This window comes from Varanus komodoensis, unplaced genomic scaffold, assembly GCF_004798865.1.
Source record: "Varanus komodoensis strain SLA01 unplaced genomic scaffold, ASM479886v1 scaffold10, whole genome shotgun sequence".
Lineage (NCBI taxonomy): Eukaryota > Metazoa > Chordata > Lepidosauria > Squamata > Varanidae > Varanus > Varanus komodoensis.
This window is the reverse complement of record NW_025335269.1, coordinates 6,489,559-6,503,145: the sequence shown is the minus strand read 5'-3', so window position 1 is coordinate 6,503,145 and position 13,587 is coordinate 6,489,559. Positions and strand designations below refer to the sequence as shown.

Genomic DNA, 13,587 nt, shown 5'->3' with positions numbered 1-13,587 from the left:
TGCAATTACTTACCATTCCTATGATACTTATATTGTGTTATATTATTCTCAATACAGTGAAGCCTGTTTGCTTTGTATGTGTCTGTGCTTGAGGGGAAATGGCAACATCCACATACAAGAACAGTTTGATTTGACTATTACAATTCTATACCTATCTTGAAAATGCATATGTTGACAACTCGCCTATACCTATTTTTCTGCCAATCAGTGACACTTACTTCTGATTAGTCATACAGAAATCACACTCTAAAAAAATATTTTCATAGGTCTGGGACGAAAAGGGTATCCAGACTGTCCCCAATTTCACACTTGTTGAAGCTTTAAGGATGTTTCTGAATAGTTCAGGACCAGAAAATCCCTGGCTACTACAGTGGAGACCTGATAGAAAATGTCAATGTTCAAGCCAGGATTGAACTGATTAGTAGCTGGCAGAAAAACATGTATATCAACACTAAGCCAGTTTTTCACCCTCTAGATGGCTTTGCCTGTAACTTCCAGAATTCCTCAGGTGGTCTGGGATCCCAAAAGTCTAAATCTACAAGCCTTCCTAGTCTTAGTTTCAGGCTTATTGGCATTGATCATTAATGCAGAACTGAAAGGATTTATATTTGTGTCAATGTTTACACTTTTAAATCATAAATAAATGCTGGGGTCTTATATCATATTTGGACAAAAATATGACAAGGCCCCATAACAAGGCCAGTTACGTGGATGGCCAGTCACATTTAGATTCCAGCTACTCAGTAAGCTTAGCAGCATAATTTCTAACTTCCCTGAAATGACAAGCAACTGTGGAAACATAGAATGCATGGCCTACAACAGGGGTCCTCAAACTTTTTCAACAGGGGGCCAGTTGAAAGGCAGCAGCAATGGGTACGGTCAACAGGCACGCGCAAGGTGGCGGCAAGTACATGCGGCAGTGGCTCGCTCACTCAAGAGATCTCCCAGTGAGTCCAAAACCATCTCCGAGCCTGTGCGGTGAGGCGGTGGCAAGCGCGTGGGAGGCGGGCGGCAATGGGTGCAGGTGTGAAGAGTCCAAAACTCTGAGGCGGGCCAGATAAATGGGCATGACAGGCCGGATCTGGCCTGCAGGCTGTAGTTTGAGGACCCATGGCCTACAACATAGCTAGAGCCTACAGACAATTGGCTCTGAAGGAAACATTTAAAGCAGGCACAACAAAATACCATTTGTGTCTAATGTATTGTCTTTGAACACTGAAAACACCTGTTTGCCACAGCTTGGAAGTGAAGACATCTTCTACCAAATCACACACATCAGTGGTCATAGCATGCCAAGGAGTTTGTGCACAAGTACCAACTTAGCCCTGCCTTCTGATGCTTCATCACAAATCCATTCCCCCACCACTTGTCATTCTTCTGGTAACAATTAAGTTTTTCCTGTTTGTATTTTCAAGTCTCTAAATACTTTGTAGGTACTTATCCACTTCATTCCATCATTCTGGTTACACTGGTATGCTAGACTTTCATCCAAATTTGGGTTTTTCATCCTACCACCCTGCAAAATCAACAAGACTGCTAAAACATGTCACCTGCCATAAAATATACAGGCAAGAAATATCACTGGAAATGGTGACTGGAGCAGAAGACATAGAAAAAATATTCTGTTCTTATAAACACGACAATCATTGTTTACCCTCCAAACCAACAACAACACTAGAAATGAGGACTATTCCTTGAATCTGAAAGTTATCTCCATTCTAATTCTCTGAACCAATTTGCATTGTTTCCAAAATTGCCAATACACACATTCACTCCATCCACAGTTGTGTTCTCAGATCATGAAGCAGGATTCCCTTTCTAGAGCAGCTGCGTTCAGAGAAATACACACAGGAGGTTTTTAAAAAATGAATATAAAAGACAGTCAGAAGAGTGGTAGGAATAATAAAGATGAAAAGGAACACAAACAAGACAGATAAAAGCTTTGAAGACAAATACATTGTTTTCCTTTAACAGAAGGGAATATTGGGGCTGCAGCCCTGCAGTCAATTTACAAGCCCCACTGAACTCAATGGAACCTACAAGTATGGATGTATAGGTCTGCATTTAGGCTTGAAATAAAGCTCCCATGAAAGCCGAATTGAGGGGGCAAGGTCAAGCCTAAATTGCTGGGCAAGATCACAGCTCATGGGGATAAAAGGGATGAACCAATTTGGATTGTTTCCAAACAGTTCCCAGATGGGATTTGGGGGGAGAGGGGGGTGGGATGAGCCTGCTATTTCTTGTGGGCTCATCCACACAGTGCTAGATTGTAAGGCAACAAAATTCACTGTGGTTGCAAGGGTAACAATTGCTATACAAGAGGTCTTCAAAGCATGGATTCAGAAGCTGGCTTATTAAAGTAACTAAGGTTAGTTTAAAATCGGGATCTCTAGCTTGAGCACCAAAGTAAATCAGGATACAGTAAAAGTGGACTGCCAGAGTGCTCTTCTATGCGGGAAAAGGGAGAGAAGAGAAGAAACATGTGATCCAGAAGCTTTACTCAATTTCATGCAGGTTCATCCCTAGAGCACTAAACCATGGTTAATCATATCAATCAAGCAAGTGCATTAAGATAGCTATTCTTAAATGTTTCAGATTCTTGCATGTGTCTTCATTCTATTCTCTGCCTCTGACAAGTTGGCTAAGTAGCTTACAAAGAATCAAGGCAACTTCTAAATAACCCATTTCTTTAAAAAAATAATTTAATTTTAATATTTAATTTAATAAAACATTTATATCCTGTCCTTTCTGACAAATAGCTCATGATTTAAAATAAAATATAATATTACAAAGATACAATAATTAAAACAGTAGATATTAAGCCAACATAAAACTGCACTTCATAAAACTAAGGAAAGGAAAGGAAAGGAGACTGTGGACAGATCTTAAAATATCTAAAAACCTCAATTATTAAAATGATGACTGAATAAAAAAGTCTTTACCTGCTGCCAAAAGAGTATAAAGTTGGCACCAGGCAAAACTCTCTGGGGTTAAAAAAAATAGCTGATATTGACCATTAAAAGTTCCTGATATTTTATTTATTCATTTATTACCTTTTAAAACCCATCCTTCCTCCAGAGTCAAAATGGAATCCTCATGCATCTGAACCACAATCCTCCCCCCACCCAGCATACTAAACTGTTACTTGCTGCCTCTATTCTAGATACTTCTGACACTTTAAAAAACAGAATACCAACAAGCCCCTCAACATGCATAGTTGCTGCAAAATTCTTTTCATCCAAGCCAACACATTTAACATTTAAAAAAGCAAGAACTTACCTTTGCTTCACATTTCTTGTGGCAAGCATATTTGCAAACTGGAGGAAAAAATCAAAGAAAAATGGGTTTAGAAAAGGAAAATGCCACCAATACAGTAAGCCTCCTCAGATCTCCTTTCTACATTCAACTCTATGAGCAGTCTTTCCTTAGATATATCCCAATCCAAATCCAACTCTTTGGATTAAAAACAAGTTTAGTAAAACAGTACAATCAAGTCTTGCCTTTTCATCTCTATTTTTAATCATATTGGTATGTTGTAGTGTATGCAGAAATTCTTTTGCACCTTGTCTGGGTGCTTTTTCTCATGTAATATTAATATCTGGAAAGTCTTTCACAAACATTACAGTTGCCTCATATCCTACATTCCAGTGAGTGTCAGAAAAACCATAGCTCATGGCATAGGGTTATGCTGGCATCAACGGCCAGGCCAGTGTTATTGAAATTAGTTTCTAAGGCAGTGTTTTAAAACCACCTAGACTGTGGACTATAGTTTTCCAAAGACCAAAATGAGTCACAAGGTTTCCTTGACTCTCAAGTGACCATGAGTGGTACAGTCATATGTCTCACTCCACAACTAATACTGCTTTCTCAACACTAAGTCTAAGCAAGCAGTTAAAAGGTAAACTCTGTGCAACTCTAATTCTAGATAAGTGGCATACGAGTCAGTTGATAACAGCCAGAGTCTGGAGATTATTTTTTTAAAGAATTACGCCATCTTTCCCAAAAGGCATCCACAAATCAATACTGGGAAAGACCAGAGGTATGCAGCAATATCAGGTAAAAAGGACAAATTACTAGAGTGGACTATTTCTACCATAATACTCCCATAGTGGTTTACAGACTACACATAAATAAGGATATATCAACATCGTCATACATATAACAGCAACATGAGATTAACCTTTCTGGATCAGGCCAAGTCACAGGGTATCAGGCAATGGCCAACACCTATTTTTCCCTAGCATGGGTTTTCAGAGATATACTGCCTCTGAACATGCAGGTTCCATTCAGCTGTCATGGTCAAGAGCTATTGATAAACCTATCTAGCCTCCTAAGCTTGGATCAACCACCTGAACAGGGGAGAGGAGATATTAGACAAAGCCCTTGTAGGAGGGTGCAGAGAATTCTACAAGCAGGAGGCAGAGGTTAAAAGTTGAGAATAAACACCTTGATAACTTAAAATGCAGATGTTAGGAAATAACAAAATCACAATGCGCAAATTCTCTTTACATCAATGAAATGATGTTTCATTTCAAATTTAGAAATGTGAAAGCTAAACTGAGTAATGAATCACAAATTGGAATTAAGATTGCCAGAAGAAATATAAATAACCTCAGATATGCACATGATACCACTCAAATGGCAGGAAGTGAAGAGGAACTAAAGCCTCTTGATGCAGGTGAAGAAGAAGAGCGCAAAAGTTGGCTTGAAACTCAACATTAAGAAAATTAAGATCATGGCATCCGGTCCTATCACTTCCTGGTAAATAGAAGGGGAAGAAATGGAGGTAGTGACAGATTTTATTTTCCTGGGCTCCAAGATCACCATAGACAGGGACTGCAGCCATGAAATTAAAAGATGCTTGCTCCTGGGGAGGAAAGCTATGGCAAATCTAGACAGCATACTAAAAATCAGAGACATCATCCTGCCAACAAACATGCGTATAGTCAAGGCTATGGTTTTCCCAGTTGCAATGTATGGCTGTGAAAGTTGGACCACAAGGAAGGCTGAGCGCCGAAGCTTTGAGGCCTTTGAATTGTGGTGCTGGAGGAGACTCCTGTGAGTCCCTCGGACTGCAAGGAGATCAACCCTGACTGCTCTTTAGAAGGCCAGATCCTGAAGATGAAACTCAAATACTTTGGCCACCTCATGAGAAGGAAGGAGTCCCTGGAAAAGACCCTGATGCTGGGAAGGATTGAAGGCAAAAGGAGAAGGGGACAGCAGAGGTTGAGGTGGCTGGATGGGGTCACTGGGGAGGTGGGTGTCGGGCCTGGTGAACTCCAAGGGAAGGTGGAGGACAAGAGAACCTGGAGGAATGTTGTCCATGGGGTCTCAGAGAGTTGGGCACCACTTTGCGACTGAACAACAACAAATGTAGGCACAGAGGGGAACACATTTCCTGGCAGCACTCAAGTATAGTGTTTGAGTTATACTAATGAAAACTACGTGAGAGTGGGTTTTAGAGCCAAAGGGCAACATTTCTCATAAAATAAATAAATGCATAAGTTGAGATAGGAGTAAGCATTAAAAATAATTGCCAAGACAGAAAAGAGATTACCATCCCCCACTTCCCATCTGAGACATGCGTTTAAAAATATCATCCAGGATAAATCTGGGGATCATCCAGATAAATCTTTAAAACCACAGAGGCATGGCAATATTTCTATTTGCTATTTTTATATTAATATTTCCCAAACTTCTAACAACTAAGACTTTTTCTTACATTTAATTAGAAATATACTTCACTCTGATAACCATAAAAATGCCTTTAGAGAGGTCTACCCAACCCCAAGGGTTTCTGTGCATCCCATCATTTTGGATAAGCTATATTAAAGGCAAAAGGCAATCCTTAAGCAGCAAGTCATAGTAAGAGTTGGATAGCTCTGAATATCCAAAAAAAAAAAAAAAAAAAAAAAAAAACCCTCAGCATGAAGTTATGGCAGAATGGCCCCTGCTCAACTTTCAAGGCTGAACCTAGAGCCAGGAGTTAGAACCGGGGCAGAGGATGGGGAATTAGACCTGGGAACACACAAAATACAGCCCAGTGCTAGGAAGATCTGTGTTCAGGCAAGATCCCAAGCCAAAGAAATGTCACTTCATGCCTGAAAATACATTACTGCCAAAAACAGGTGGAATGGTCATTATGTTATTATGCATTGTTTTGCTATTGATTTATCATGGCCTGTCAAATTTTATTATGTTGCTGTTTTATGACAGGAAAGGTTATTTTAATTTTTTAAAATAGATTGTTACTGACTTCCAGTGCTTTTTTTGTCATAAAAAAGCACCAGAACAGAGTTCCAGCACCTTTTTTTTTTTTTTTTTTTGATGGATTTTCCAAATTTTAAAAGTAACTTTTGAAAATTTGATGTTTGGTCCACGTGGATGTGAATCGCCCTGTCGAGCATAGCAGGTTGGTGGCAAAATCATTAAAATGGTGAAGGCAGGCTGCTTGTGTGCTGAATCCGATGCATGCGCACTTCGTCCGCGCTGGTTATGATGGCGCTGCTCAGCTTGTGGCACTGCGTGGCTTGTGATCGGTCGTGTGGTTGCGTGCTAAGTGCTTATCGCAGGCGGCGACCGTTATGTTCCGTTACACAGCTGATGTGTGTGGGTGTGTGTACAGTGATTGACTACATGCAAAAGGTAAATAATTTCTTTATTTAAAAAAAAAGTTGGTGAATTGAAAATCTTTTTTTAATTTTTAGTGTAAAAGTGTGACCACAAATTTAAAAACGAAAAAAATTACTAATTACTTCTCAACTACCGGTCCTGCTAATAAAAAGGCCAGAATATTAACAGACACAATGATAGAACACATAGATACTAACAGGAAAGGAGTCGAGAAGATTTGTCGGGTGAGAATTGGACAAAACTTTGGAATTTACTATGAACATTTGCCTTAAATACAATAAATTAAATTTATGTTAAGAACTGAATATGTAATTTGTTAAATAAAAGATTAACAAGATGTGAGTTTCAGCACCTTTTTTCTTACAAAAAAAGCACTGCTGATTTCTAAAAGTATATTCTGTAAACCATTCTGTAAGCTTGTCTAATTGAATGGTATAGAAATACCTTAAATTAAAAATAAATATGTAAAACATGTTTAAAATGTCAGTTCTGATTGCTTGCACAGGACAGCAGCACCCAAAACAATGTTTTAAAGTGCTAGCTCAGACTGGAAGGCAGGGCAAGGCCAGTACAATGGATCATTTAATGCAGGGGTCCTCACCTGGGGGCCAGCTGAAAGGTGCTGGTGCTGGGCACGGGCCGGAAAGGGGGTGCCGCTGGTTTGTGTGGGCCGGGGAAGGGGTGGGGGCGGGGCACACGGGCGCACAGGCTGCGGCTGAGGCAGGGGCGGGGTGCGCCGCCAGGCCAGGCCAGGCCAGGCCAGGCCAGGCAGGCAAGGGGAAGTGCAGCCGGGAGTGCACGGCGAGGCGGGCGCATGAAGCAGCCGCTTGCTCGCTTGGAGATCATTTTATCCGAGCGAGTCCAAAACGATCTCCGTGCGAGCAAGCTGCTGTCTCCCCGCACGTGGGGCGAGGCAGGCAGTGGCGGGTGTGCACACAGGGAGTCCAAAACCTCTGCAGCAGGCTGGATAAATGGGCATGGCGGGCCAGATCCGGCCTGTGGGCTGTAGTTTGAAGACCCATGATTTAATGGATAGCCTCTTCTGTGGGTAGTAAGTACACTGGGTTCCTGGGTTCCTTTAATTATTCATTTGCTGCAATCCTCTTAGTCGTTAGCCTATTGTACACTAGTGGGTCAACAGGTAACTAAACTGATTTTGTACACTAACATATCATATTACACATATTACACTGAAGCTACAGTCCAATATTCATGCTTCTTTTTTTCCTTTTTAACATTCATCACAATGAGACTAATCTAGCATTTCTGCATGATGAAGTTTATCCAATCACCTCCCATTCTTGTGTACACATCAAAGAGATTTTACACATTCCTGGAAAACAGTCAAATTCTCCAGGATATCCACAGAGCACCTAGTAAGTCACCTCAGCAAGTCATTAGCCATATACCGCTGTCTGGCAGATGCCTAAAAACTGCTGCCATTCTGCAAATTTCAGGCAGCATACAGAAGGTTTATGGAGCCAACTGGAAGTTCACAGACTTGAAAGGCAAATTGGTCCATTCCACATTCTTTCTTACAGTCCTACCTCTAGGAAAACTAGGTAAAGAACTCTAATCTAGAACTTTCCAGAGATATGTGTTGGTTTTGGCCATGGCCCTAGTAAAATCATAGATACTATGGAAATATGGTTGGTTTCAGTAAGTGGAGCTAGGGTCAATAAACAGACATGAGACACTGGGTCAGTTACATCTTTTTCTCAAGCTTATTTTATTTACTTATGTATTTATTTGATTTAAATTCCTTCTTCTCCTTTTTAAAAAAAATTCTAAATGGCTTGCATCATTTTTCTCCTGCTATACTCAAGCTTATCTCCACAACAACAATCCTGTGAGGTAGGCTGGGCTGAGAGTCTCTGACTGGCCCAAAGTCACCCAGCTGGCTCCATGGCTGAGCAGGGCCTAGAACCCTGATCACCTCAGTTCCAGACCTATGCTCTTAACCACTTCACCAAACCAGCTCTCTGCCAGTGAAATATTGTTCTTTAGTTATAGTTGCATTGCTCTACCCTGTTTAGTACATTAATTCTTCATAGCACTTGCTTTCAGAATAAGCTTAGCTATGCTATTTAAGACTCGACAACTTTATACAAGGAAAGCATGTCAATCCGCACAATTATTTTCCCTTTCAGACTCTTGAACATTTAATTTCTTCAGAACTTTTAGACCAAAAACCTATTTATAGCTTTAGCTGGTATATACAATTACCCACAGAATAAATACTCCCAACTATCAGACAACTTCCATCACTTCTTAGCTTTCCATACAGTTGATAGTCATGATTTAATGTTAGACATTACTTCAGGAAAGTCAGCATCAACTCTATAAACAAGCATTTAGATTTTCCGTGCAAGAACATACAGATTAAGCGCGAACATGCACACACGCACACCTGTCAACTACAGCAGTTTTGTAACACATCGGCTAGAACAATATTTGCAGGGGAAATCATAATTACAGGAAAAAAGAATGCATGACTTACAATTAAAATATCTCAATAAGTATTCTTTACCAAGCTTTGGCATTCTTCAGAAAAAATTACTGATGGTGTACCATTCACTACTTCTATAGACTGTGGCCCAAACTAGACCATGTCTCCTTGTATTAGTCTACTAAAAATCACAGCTAATATCCCTCCAACAGAGATAAGTCTGTTTGAAGTAGTCCAGCAGTTTTAATCAATGTCACACTCAGCAAGGCAGCTTCAAGGCTCAACAGCTGAGGGGCTGCATTCCACACATCCAATCTCTTGTCAAGTAATCCAGGCCCTGCCAAATTTGTGTTTTAAGAATTCTGGCAAGAGTTCCAAGAACGATTGTCTCTTGCATGTTGGCAGAAAAGTATAGGGAAGGAGATATTTAGACAGGTTACTCTACTTCAAAAAAAAAATCTCCTAAAAAAAGAAAAGAAAAGAAAGCTTCAAGAATTATCAAATCAGATATGTTTCTACTCTATTCTGGCAAATGTCTGACAAACATTTTAGAGGAGATATACCAGCGAAAGAGAGTTGCCAGATAAAAATGAAATGACAAAAGATTACTTTAAAAATAAAGAAGAAAAGCAGAACATCAAAGTTTCAAGTAAGTGGAGATATTTGAATAATGTATAGCCCTCAACTCTGCATAAAGTATTTGAGTTACACTTTTATAGCTGTTATGTAATAAAGATAAAGTGCAGACATCCGGCATTTTTGTTTCCATGAAATCTTTAAAAGTCTAACAGACAAGGGCTTTCCCCCCAAAAAGCCTTATGCATGTTTAGACAGAAAAATATCACACCGCTCCCAGCATTCATTAGCTAGCCAAGCTTTTGCCTGTCTAAGCAAGCAAAGGATTGTACCCTAAGAGTTGGATTTCTATGCTTTCCAAAATTTGAAAAGCTTCTCTAGTCTTAAAATATGCATTCACTTCTTGAACTCTGTACATTTTACCAACTTATGAAAGACTTAATTATGTCTGAAGTCTGAAAGAAGGGTTCCTTATTTCAGAGGAAATGGAAGTTTTGTCTTGGAACACACATTGTCACAAAGTTCTGTTTTTACTAGATGCTGCTTTTACTGGAGAGCAGCACTTGTGAAAGGGATCTCAGGGTGCTGGTTGACTGCAGGCTAAACATAAGTCAGCAGTGTGATGCGGTGGTCAAGAGGGTGAACACCACCCTTGGTTGCATAGCCAGAAGTGTGGCTTCTAGATCGAGAGAGGTATTACTACCAATCTATACGACTCTGGTGCGCCCGCAATTGGAGTATTGTGTTCAGTTTTGGGCTCCTCATTACAGAAAGGATATAGCCAGATTGGAGTCAGTGCAGCGTAGGGCCACAAGGTTGGTGGCGGTTTGTAGGACCCCAAGGGTGTGGAATGGGCTTCCACGAGAGGTCGTTGAGGCCCCATCGGTCCGAGTGTTCAAGGATAGGCTGGACGTCCACATAGTGGGCATGTCATGAGCGGAGCCGGCTGGTGCCGGAGGTCAGACTAGATGGCCCGGGAGTCCCCTTCTGACTCACTCTATGTTTCTATGTATGTGTGTAGATATACAGTTGTTGTTGTTGTTGTTGTTAGTCGCAAAGTCGTGTCCAACCCATCACGACTCCATGGACAACATTTCTCCAGGACTTCCTGCCCTCCACCATACCCCTGGGTCCACTTAGGCTCACACCAACTGCTTCAGTGACTCCATCTAGCCACCTCATCCTCTGCTGTACCCTTCTTTTGCCATCAATGGTGCCCAGAATTAGGGTCTCCTCCAGTGAGTCCTTCCTTCTCATTGGGTGGCCAAAGTATTTGAGTTTCATCTTCAGTATTTGGCCTTCGAAAGAGCAGTCAGGGTTGATCTCCTCTAAGACTGACCAGTTTGATCGCCTTGCAGTCCAAGGGACTCACAGGAGTCTCCTCCAGCACCACTATTCAAAGGCCTTAATTCTTCAGCTCTCTGCCTTCCTCATGGCCCAACTTTCACAGCCATACATTGCAACTGGGAAAACCATAGCCTTCACTATACACACTTTTGTCAGCAGGGTGATGTCTCTTCTTTTTAGTATGCTGTCTAGATTTGCCATAGTTTTCCTCTCAAGGAGCAAGCGTCTTTTAATTTCTTGGCTGCGGTTCCCATCAGTGGTGATCTTGGAGCCCAGGAAAATAAAATCTGTCAGTACCTCCATTTCTTCCCCATCCATTTGCCAGGAAGTGAGAGGACCGGATGCCATGATCTTAGTTTTCTTAATGTTGAGTTTCAAGCCTACTTTTGCGCTCTCCTCCTTCACCCGCATCAAGAGGCTCTTTAGTTCCTCTTCACTTTCTGCCATTACAGTGGTATCATCTGCATATCTCAGTTGTTGACATTTCTCCCAGCAACCTTAATTCCAACTGGTGATTCATCCAGCCCCACCTTTCTCATGATGTGCTCTGCATATAAGTTAAATAGGCAGTATACAGCCTTGCCGAACTCCTTTCTCAATTTTGAACCAATCAGTGGTTCCGTGTCCAGTTCTCACTGTTGCTTCTTGAACAGCATATAGGTTTCTCAAGAGACAAATAAGATGGTCTGGTACTCCCATCGCTTTAAGAACTTGCCACAATTTGTTGTGATCCACACGATCAAAGGCTTTAGCATAGTCAATGAAGCAGAAGTAGATGTTTTTCTGAAACTCCCTAGCTTTCTCCATGATCCAGCATATGTTGGCAATTTGATCTCTAGTTTCTCTGCCTCTTTGAAATCCTGCCTGTACTTCTGGTTGTTCTCGGTTCACATATTGCTGGAGCCTAGCTTGTCCGATTTTGAGTATAACTTTGCTAGCATGTGAAATGAGTGCAATGGTGCGATAGTTTGAACATTCTTTGGCATTGCCCTTCTTTGGGATTGGAATGTAAATTGACCTTTTCCAATCTTGTGGTCACTGCTGAGTTTTCCAAATTTGCTGGCATATTGAGTATAGCACTTTTACTGCTTCGTCTTTTAAAATTTTGAATAGCTCAGCTGGAATACTGTCGCCTCCACTAGCTTTGTTGTTGCTCAGACTTCCTAAGGCCCATATGACTTCACAATCCAGGATGTCTGGCTCGAGGTCAGCGAGTACCCCATCGTGGTTATCAGGGACGTTTCTTGTATAGTTCTTCTGTGTAATCTTCCCACCTCTTCTTAATTTCCTCTGCCTCTGTTAGGTCCCTGTCATTTTGGTCCTTCATCATGCCCATCTTTGCACAAAACATTCCCTTCATATCTCCAGTTTTCTTGAAGATATCTCTGGTCGTCCCTATTCTATTGTTTTCTTCCATTTCTTTGCATTGTTCACTTAAGAAGGCCTTCTTATCTCTTCTAGTATTCACTGGAATTCTGCATTCAGTTGGGTGTATCTTTCTCTTTCTCCCTTGCCTCTCGCTTCCTTTCCTCAGCTATTTGTAAAGCTTCCTCAGACAGCCATTTTGCTTTCTTGCATTTCTTTTTCTTTGGGATGGTTTTAGTTGCTACCTCTTGTACAATGTTGCAAACCTCCATCCATAGTTCTTCAGGCACTCAATCAGATCTAATTCCTTAAATCTATTTGTCACCTCTACTGTATATTCATCAGGGATATGATTTAGGTCATATCTGAGTGGCCTAGTGCTTTTCCCTACTTTCTTCATTTAAAGCCTAAATTTTGCAACAAGAAGCTCATGATCTGAGCCACAGTCAGCTCCTGGTCTTGTTTCTACTGACTGTATAGAGCTTCTCCTTCTTTGGCTGCAGAGCACATAGTCAATCTGATTTCTGTGTTGACTGTCTGGTGATGTCCATGTGTAGAGTCGTCTCTTGGGTTGTTGGAAAGAGTGTTTGCTATGACCATCGTATTCTCTTGACAAAATTCTATCAGCCTGTGCCCTGCTTCATTTTGTACTCCAAGGCCAAACTCCAAGGCCTGTTACTCCAGTTATCTTTTGGCTTCCTACTTTAGCATTCCAATCCCCCATGATGATAAGGACATCATTTTTGAGGTGTTAATTCTAGAAGGTGTTGTAGGCCTTCATAGAACCACTCAACTTCAGTCTCTTCATCACCAGTGGTTGGGGCATAGACTTGGACTACTGTGATGTTGAATGGTATGCCTTGGATTCAAACTGAGATCATTCTGTCATTTTGGAGATTGTATCCCAGTACTGCTTTTCCTACTCTTTTATTGACTATGAAGGCTACTCCATTTCTTCTGAGGGATTCTTGCCCACAGTAGTATACCTGATGGTCATCTGAATTAAATTCACCCATTCCTGTCCATTTGAGTTCACTGATTCCTAAGATGTCGATGTTCAGTCTTGTCATCTCTTGTTTGACCACATCCAGCTTGCCTTGATTCATGGATCTTACATTCCACGTTCCTAAGGAGTATAGCTCTTTACAGCATTGGACTCTCCTTTCAGCACCGGATACATCTGCAACTGAGTGTCCTTTCGGCTTTGACCCAGTCGC

At 41.1% G+C, this 13,587-nt stretch overlaps 1 protein-coding gene across 9 annotated transcripts in view; it reads right to left on the bottom strand.

Annotated features, from left to right (window-relative positions):
* TNS3 (tensin 3) overlaps window positions 1-13,587 on the bottom strand; it is a 385,864-nt gene that overhangs the window by 188,696 nt on the left and 183,581 nt on the right. For 8 of the 9 annotated variants that reach the window (XM_044453647.1, XM_044453612.1, XM_044453592.1 and 5 more), the window contains one exon: window positions 3,280-3,317. In XM_044453647.1, the coding sequence (XP_044309582.1) occupies window positions 3,280-3,317 (38 nt within the window). Of the gene's footprint in view, window positions 1-3,279; window positions 3,318-3,562; window positions 3,614-13,587 lie in introns of those variants that run through there. The other variant, XM_044453657.1, reaches the window with a different exon arrangement.